Consider the following 9,327-nt stretch of genomic DNA (forward strand, 5'->3'; position numbering starts at 1 on the left):
TGTCGCTAGTTAACGATAGCGACAATCATCGATAAGATGTTTAGAGAATCCCGCTACTAGTGTGGATTTAACACCCTTGGTCGAGCGAGAATTATATAGATATCGTCACATTGCATAGTGTTAAGTTCACACCGCTATTTTTTAGAGTGTATGTATTTATTATGTAATTAATTTACGTATATGTACATATATATAATATTTAATATTATTTAATATATAATATGTTGTATGATACATACACGCACACATACATTTGACATGCTTCTCTGATATTATTATACTTTTCATAATTGTATAAAAATCTTTTTAAGCAGTCTTATAAATTCACATTTTCCGAAAGCGAGGAAACCGTCACTTTAAAAATTTATACGTATGTTCGTAAGAATGAAAATAAAGCAAAATTAACAGAGCAGAACTGCAGAACAGAGATAAAAATTTATAGTGTAAAACGAAATAAAACACGAACAAAAGCAATTGAATGACGTGATGGATGGGGAACAATGTATCTTCGAACGATAGATACCTTAGAAGCAATTACGTCTGACGCATGTTATTTAATGAATAAACAAACGGCGTCCCACGGTCGTCAAAGCGATCGACGTAAGAATTCCTGCGTGACGGTCATGTTTTAAATTTATTACTCATCGCTTCTTGATACTGGGTACCTACCATGGAACATGTCGGAATGAATTCCGACTGGAGTTATTCCGTTTTCCCTAGAAAACATAATAGAAATCTAGGGAATAATTGAGTAATTTCCGGTCGGAATTCATTCCAACTTTTTCCATGGTAGGTGCCCTGATCTCACACAACATTGATTGCAACAGCAAGAGTCACGGTGTCCGATGCACTTTGAAATATAAGCCGGAAGAAGATTCCATCGCATGTGAATTGTTGGTATTTTAATATAAATTTCAGGGTTGGTAAAGACTAATGTTTTTTTTTTAAGAATAAAACATATTGCGTTTCTTCTTAAATATGTTTTTAATATTTCAAATATGCTTTAAACAGTACTATAAAAAATACAGGCAAATATCTAGATCAGGGGACCCCCCCCACAATGACCTTGACCTTGACATATGTTGTCAAGGTCATGACTCTGAGTGACCTTCAACAAGTTTTAGCCGTCGCTCGTTATTCGTTACAAAGTTATGAACAAAAAAAGTTCAGCTATATAACACGAGAATTCCCTGCTTTAAAATATGTTCGATAGTCGTTCATTGTAGGGGATGCTGCGACGACTGCGACTTTAATATATGTCATCAAGGTCATGACCCTGAAAGACCTCCAACAAGTTTTAGGTGGCTTTCATCTTTGACTCTCACCCCCACTCCCATCCTACAAAGGGGCGCACAACTCTCACCCCTCCCGCCTGCTTCAGGGGCGCACGACTCTCATCTTCAACTCTCACTCCCCCTCCCCCCTGCTTCAGGGGCTGACGACTCTCATTTTCGACTCTCACTGAACGACTTTCACCTGAAGTGACTCTCATCCCACTTCCCCCTCTACATAGGGGGCACAACTCTCACCCCTTCCCCTCCTGCAAAGGGGCGCACGACTCTCACTTTCGACTCTCATCCTCCCCCCTCCCCTGTTTTAGTGGCGCACGACTCTCACCTTCGACTCTCACCCCCCCTCCTAGATATTTACCAAAATACATATTTAAAACATATTAAAAACATCAATTTATAAGCATGTTTTAAACTGTTCAAAACACATTTAAAACATGTTTTTTATCAAACCTGCATGCACACATATCAAAGCATAAGTGACTTGATAGACATTTAAATTTAAATTACGAAAAATATTACTAACTTTGTGCACATATATATACGTACAAAACATTTTATTAGATAAGAATTAATTTGAAAATCAGAAAATATTTACGGAAAGAACAGTTTTGCTGAAGTATCTAAAATTTTAATTAGATAAATCTGAAAATCGTACATTTTGTTGGACCATCGAAATAATTATTTAATTTAAATTAATTTATTGTGAACAAGTTTTATAATTGTGTAGAACGCTTAAAGTGGTTGCTAGAATTTCAAACTTTTCTGCAACTCGCTCTCATATTACTTAAAATTCCTACAAAATAATTTTGATGATCAACAAAATTATTTTCAGATCTGCTGATCGATAAGATTTAAGCCGCTGATGATTTGAAGAAAAAAAATAAAATATAAAATAATAAATTAATTGTCAGGAACAAAACTTTGATATTTTATTCCGGAAAAAGCATAAATCAATTAGGAAAGCGATATCATAGCTGTTTTCGTATAGTCTAAAACTGTCTCGCCAATCAAAAATATAGGGTAACTGGCCCTATTGATGTACCTTTTAGCTAATTTGCTTATTACTGAATTAATTATTAAATATTGTACTTTTAATTTTATCTGCTTTTGCAATCAATATCGGTTTTTCAAATATTTCTTTTTCTTATAATATTTCTTTAATCTAAAAAATGTTAATACTTTATAATACTTTTAACAAAAATAGAAAACATATTTTTGTCCTTATTAGTGAGTCCTCTAAGCGGCGATGACCCTATTAATGTGTCCCCAATTTGTGTCTATCCACATTTTACTCATTTTAACATATAGTTACTAAAACAGGTAATAAATTTAAGCTAATTGTTTATGTTAATATTACATAAATTATTATTTCAATTATATTTATTTCAAAGTATACAATGTTCTCAGTTCCAATACAAGGCCCGTTAATAGGGACAAGCTTAAAATCTTGCGTAAGTACTACTAGATTCACATAAATTCCTCATATCTTTAAAATACTTTAATACTCAGAAAAATATTTAAAATACTTTAATACTCAAAAAATAAAATGTTATCTTCGATATCGTATGCATTAATAATTTAATTTAACAAAAAAAAATATTTTTTCTTATTTATTTGTGCTAGTTTTCTTTATGACTTATCGAAATACAAAAGCCCACTAATAGGGACAGGCACAGTAATTGGGACAGTTATCCTAATGACCAAAAATCTTAGCGAGCGCGAAAAATTGCAGATCGCACTCACCTGCGTTGCGACTGGCTGTTGCTGTTGCTGCAGGTATTGGAGTATCCCGAATCCTTGGTATTGTCCACGGATACCTCCTCCATTCTGCGCTTCTCAAAATACAAAATTCTCCCTCGATAAAAAGAAACGCGCTCGAAAACCGCCCCTCACCACGCACTCGCGACGAGTTCACGACTCATCTTGTCCTTCACCCTCGTGGACCTGACAGGAAAGATCAAGACAGGGAGGAGGAGGAGGATGGCGTTCGCGTGGAGACTGTTTTGGTTCCAGAGGTGCGCGACGGCGGGCGGGTTTGACGCTCGCCGGTTTCCATGCGCGGACTGACTCGCCGGCACCGACTCTCTCGGCCTAGACTCGATCCTCGTCGCGATAAGTCGGCCGCACGTTCTGAGACACGTGAGCGCGGACCACCCGCGCCCACATCCCCCTGCGGCAACCTATATCAAAGGAAGTTGCAGCTAGTCTCGTCGCTTCCCTTCGCTTGGTTCACGCTACCGTAATAGGCAATCGGCGCGATCAAAACAGAGCCGCACGTTGCGTTGATTATATCGTAACGCTGACCTTCGCTTTGACTTTTTGCACTTTTAAATGTTTGGGTGATGGAAGGATCGTTTCTGGATGCAATTCTCAGATCGATAATTTCGTTTTTATTTCAAAACCATCCTGCAATCTGGATCTTTTTTGGCACAAGCGAAATTTCACTCTACAATTTTATCCTCAATTTTGTTAAAATTTCAATTTTTATTAAATAAATTATTATTTATAAAATTTTCTATCGATTAGTATTATTCAGTTTGAAAATAGCGGAAAAAGAGAATATTATGCGTAGAGAGACTATACGCAAAAATTATAATTATAAAAGAATAAAAAACAATTACTTACTTTTTAATTGTACACTGTCGTTTGTAAACTCAATTCAATCCTATATTTATCCGCGCTAAACACCGCCATAGATTCTTCGAGAATCAATTTTGCCAACTATACATTATATTCTCTATGCACGTCTATGCGACGTGCAAAAAACGTTACATATTGTCTGCGATTTTGCCACCAAAATAGCATGTCTACGCACGTCGTTGCGATATGCAAGAGACGTTACATATTTAGTCTGCAATTTTGCCACCAAAATAGCATGTCTACGCACGTCGTTGCGATATGCAAGAGACGTTACATATTTTCTGTGACTTTGCGATCTAGAGGTGCGTTCCGTATCGCGCATGATGTGCATGATGCATCCATTGTCCTTGTTTAACATTTGGTGAGCAACAAGGATAAACGATGCATTATGCGCATCATGCGAGAAACGGAACGCACCCAAAATAGCACGTTTCTGTTACGTATAGCGCAGGCAGGGCATGTTGTTTCCTTTTTTTTGTTTTACGTTAGAGGAGAAAATCTCCGTACACCTTCTGCCAGGTGATGTTTCATTTGAACATCAACCTGACCAGACGAAGACATCTGGTGCCCGAGCTCACCGGGTGTGTTGGATTCGTTCAGTTCGTGTTTTCGTGAAATCGAATATTTTTTTGCATTCGTTTGCTCATCGTTTGCTCACGATTGCTCCGTCGGAATTTTCGTTTGCTCACCCCTAGTTCAAAAGTTAAACGAAATTTAAATTTTGGGGGGTCAACTTCACGCTAGCCCCCCAATATTAAAAAATCGAATATTTTTTTCTGCATTTATTTGCTCATCGTTTGCTCACGAATGCTCGCATTCGAACGGAATGAGCGCAAAAAATTTTTTTACGGATATAGGTAGCGCATAAATAGCGCATTATTCCATAATTTTTTCATTAAGATTTGGTTAAGGGGGGGGGGGAGGCAGCTAGGCAGACGTGACTTAGGGATGAATATGACTGTTCGCTCCAAGAGGGAAGTGTCTTAAGGGATGCAGCGCAAAAATAAAAAATGCCTGGAAATAGTAGCGCATAAATACCGCATAAATCCTGTGTATTTAATTTTCCAAATCGGTTGTTTAACGTGTGGGGGGGGGGCTGACTGACTTCCTACTCAGCCCCCACAAAAAATTTTATATTTAGCTAAACGGAATGAGCGCAATAATGTTTTTTTTTTGCGGATATGGGTAGCCCATAAATAGCGTATTATTCCATAATTTTTTCATTAAGATTTGGTTAAGTGGGGAGGGTTGGGAGCCAGCAAAACAGACGTCTCTTAACGTCTGCCTAGCTGGCCCCTCCACTTAACCAAATCTTAATGAAAAAATTATGGAATAATGCAGGAATAATGCGCTATTTATGCGCTACCCATATGCGCAAAAGAAAATTTTTCGCTCATTCCGTTTGTTTTTTTTTTTGTGGGGGGCTGAATAGGCAGTCAGCCCCCGTTAAAAACAACCGATTTGGAAAATTAAATACACAGGATTTATGCGCTATTTATGTGCTACTATTTCCAAGCATTTTTTTATTTTTGCGCTGCAACCCTTAAGGCACTTCCCTCTTGGAGCGAACAGTCATATTTACTTAGTGCCCAAGCTCTTTTTCCCGCTCTATCTCTTAATTTTACCCTTTGTATTTCCTCCCTTATCATGTATTCTGGCGTCCTTACTAAAACCCACCTTATATATCTCTCTTGTACCCTCTCCACTCTCTGCCTCTCCTTCCATCCCCATATTTCCACTCCATAACTCATTATCGCCCAAATCAATGCGTCAAATAATCAAATTCTCCTTTTCTAGTCCTTTCCAAATCTCTTCTTCCCTCCACACTTGTCCCAACAATGCCATTTTCCTTACCCTTTCCTTCACATGCTCTTCCTGCCCGCCATTCTTCTACAACGTATAACCTAGATATTTAAATTTGCCTACCTCCTCTATCCCATTTCTTTTCCATCTCCAATCCACCTTATTACTCCTTCCCCTTCCCTTCCTAAATCTCATTATTTTTGTTTTTTCCTTATTCAATTTTAATCCCTTCCTATCCACATAGCCCTCTAATCTCTGTATCATGCTCCTCATGCTTCCCTCCTGCTCCGGTAGTAACACTATGTCATACACGTATGCCAACCTATATACCTTTCTACCCTCCAAATTCACCTCCCCTCCCCCATTTTACCTTCCCCATCTCGTCCTCCAAGTCCGCCGTCATTACATTGAATAACAGCGGACTCAGAGGGGCACCCCTGTCTTACCCCCCTTACCGTCCAAAGACTTTCTCCTAATTCCCCCACCCCTGTTCTCACTTTAATCTTTGTTTCTCTTAATAACTCCCCCACGTTTTCTACCAGCCCTTCCCTTATCCCTTTCTGCCATAGTGCCTCTATCCCCTATCCACCGAATCAAATGCCGCTTTCAAATCCACAAATAAAACTATCAGTTTTCCCTCTTTTTTCTTTACCTGCCTATTTTATTAGAAAATTCAACACATATATGTTATCCAACGTCTTCAATCCCTTTCTGAAACCTGTCTGATTCGGTGAAATTAACTCCTTCCCCTCCACCTCCTCCCTCAACGCCGTATATACCTTATATGACGACATTATCGACACCCCCCTATAGTCCCTTACCTCCTCTCCCTGTCCTTTTTTCCTAACCGGTACTACCACTCCCTTCTTCCAATCCTCTGGCCATTCCCCCCTTTCCAAACCTCATTACACACTTTTCACACCAAATTTAAAACACGGTTTCGGAACGAGCGTCCCCATGCATAAACCCTCTAATACCAAATTCCACTATAAACGGTAAATCTTTTAGATTTCCGTAACATTTCCGACCGCCATTTATCATGATTTCGGAACGAGCGACCCCTAAAACCTTACGATACAAATTTTCACCGAAATCGGAGAACATTTAAAATTTCGGTAACATTTCCGTCCGCCATATTGGTTCAGCCATTTTGAATTTCGAAATTTTTATCACAATTTCGGACGAGCGACCCCTAAAATCCCCTTATACGAAGCCACATCGAAATCGGGGTACTCCAACATCCCTTTGAAAAGAGGCTTCAAAAAAACGTGACACGTTAATTTTAATATAGGATAAAAGTTTTAACATTTTAATTAAAAAATTATTTAATAAATAATGTATAAATAATAATAGAGATGTTGAAAAATAATTCTTAATTTTTTTAAACGTAGGGTATTTCCTAAGATCTTATTTAAAAATTCCCAATTAATAAAATTAAAGAATTTTTTAATGCAACTTTGAAATAAATTGGAATGTAATTATAAATTAATAGACAAAAGGAATTTCACGAAACTGTGCGTTCGGAATTGACACTCACGCGCTGTAAGCTTCATTTTCTTTTTACGAATAATAGGTCTGTTCGCGTTGCTCGCACTTTTGCACTCGGCATCTTCGCTTTTTTTCTTTAGAAAGCCAAATATATATTTATCTCATTTTAAGTGCAAAAATATTTGGGGATTCGTGCAACGCGAACAGACCTAATGAGTGATAAAGATAGAATAAAGCTTACCGCGAGTGAGCATCAATTCCGAACCTGATACTTAAGACAGTCTTAAATATATAATGAAATAGTCTTAATTCTTGATCAATCGAATATTGGAACAATGATAGAATTGGGTCATAAAGATCGTTTGAATTATTTTTGACAAGGGAAGAATAAGAAAATTGAAAGCTAAAAAAAATTGGAAGGTCGGCACATCGTCGCGATTTTAGGGGTGATCCCGATTGATCACGGCTCGATTGGACACTAATCACAGCGATCGGTGCTTAGCAGCTTTGTAGTCTCAAGCGCTGTGAGTGGCTCGTGTCCAATTGAGCCATGTCCAACTGGGTGCTACCCGCGATTTTACTACTGCGCCACGATATCTGACTGCGGCTAGTACTACTGCGAGTTGTCTGTGTTTGTATTTACTTCAACTACTATGAGTCCTGTATGATAACATTAATAACAAGGAGTTGCATCGTGCCTTAAGTCCGATCTACAATTGCATAAACGTAATTGTAGTTGTAAGAATTGACCAATCACTTGAATACGAGAAGAATATCCGACTGTGATTAGTGAATCGTTACAATTACGATCACTTACAACTACGTTTACGCAATTGTAGATCAGACTTTAGGCCTGTTCTACAATAGAGTTGTAAGCGGCAAGCGGTAAAAAATTAACCAATCATAGTCGATTATTCTTCTTACTTAACTGTGATTGGCCAATTTCTTACGGCTTACGATTTGCGACTCTATTGTAGAACAGGCATTTTAAGCCGATTCTACATTAGTTGCAAGCTGATCGCAAGTTTGTTGCAACAGACAATCTGAAGCTTGCATTTCGAAATCAATGCTTCATATTATATATGGTTGTCGCAACAAACTTGCGATCAGCTTGCAATTAATGTAGAACCAGCTTTATGCGGGGTCTACAACAGAAGTCGTAGTGGTCGTAGAGTCTTACAGCGTTTTCGGCCAGACCAGGTTTGCACCAACCTGGGTTGGATTAATGACGTTTTGTGCTCTCCTATTGGTAGAGCGGGTGACATCAACCAATAGGAAAGATTAATTCAACCAAGGTTGGTGCAAACCTGATCGGGCCGAAAACGCTATTAGAAAATTAATTAATCATAGTCAAATATGAGAAGAATAATCGACTATGATTGGTCAATTTTCTACGACTTAAGACTCCACGATCGCTATGACTACTATTGTAGACTCCGCATTATACTACTATACACTACCTATGTCAAGCCTCGATTACTACTACTGCAAGTCGTCTGTGTTTGTACTTATTTTTACACACACACTATTGGAAATCTTTGACCTTATTCTTCATAATTACATTCCATTCCATGCTCAGACGTCTTTCCCGTCTAAAAATGTGATTTCAGAGGAAGAACGTAGATTAATTATTTAAAGTTACTTCAATTCACAGTACCTAACTCATATAGCATAGATGTCCAAAGAGCGTCCAGAAGACCTAATCCCTAAATTCTATAAGACATTTCCAGAACAACCTTCGAATAAAGTGCTGTGTGAGAAATGTCCTTATAATCCTTTGACCTACTTAAAATTTTTTTTTATTTTCAAAAATGTCGATGGGATCATAATTTATTATAATTTATATTTTATTCATATAAATTATATCAAAGATTTTTAATTTCTGTTATGTTAAATATTTTCAATATCTTGTATCATAGATGTATATATGTATATAATTTTTGTAATATTTACATCTCGAATTATATTTTTTTATCAACAAAAGTAAACTCTTGAAAATAACGAAAATTTTAAAAATAGAAAGGCGATAAAAAGCTCACTATTACTCACCTTTATCTAGTGGAAGCTGTGTGTGTGTGTGTGTGTGTGTGTGTGTGTGTGTGTG

General features: G+C 37.5%; 1 protein-coding gene across 8 annotated transcripts in view; it reads right to left on the reverse strand.

Annotated features, from left to right (window-relative positions):
• Window positions 1–3,409, reverse strand: part of per (period circadian regulator) — a 39,224-nt gene extending 35,815 nt beyond the window's left edge. For 5 of the 8 annotated variants that reach the window (XM_018522719.1, XM_018522717.1, XM_018522724.1 and 2 more), the window contains exon 1: window positions 3,036–3,408. In XM_018522719.1, the coding sequence (XP_018378221.1) occupies window positions 3,036–3,118 (83 nt within the window). In that variant the 5' untranslated portion in view covers window positions 3,119–3,408. Of the gene's footprint in view, window positions 1–3,035 lie in introns of all 8 variants that reach the window. The other 3 variants (XM_018522723.1, XM_018522722.1, XM_018522720.1) reach the window with 2 other exon arrangements.
• Between the last annotated feature and the right edge of the window lie 5,918 nt (window positions 3,410–9,327).

Source organism: Trachymyrmex cornetzi, unplaced genomic scaffold (assembly GCF_001594075.2).
Source record: "Trachymyrmex cornetzi isolate Tcor2-1 unplaced genomic scaffold, Tcor1.1 scaffold138, whole genome shotgun sequence".
Taxonomy (NCBI): domain Eukaryota; kingdom Metazoa; phylum Arthropoda; class Insecta; order Hymenoptera; family Formicidae; genus Trachymyrmex; species Trachymyrmex cornetzi.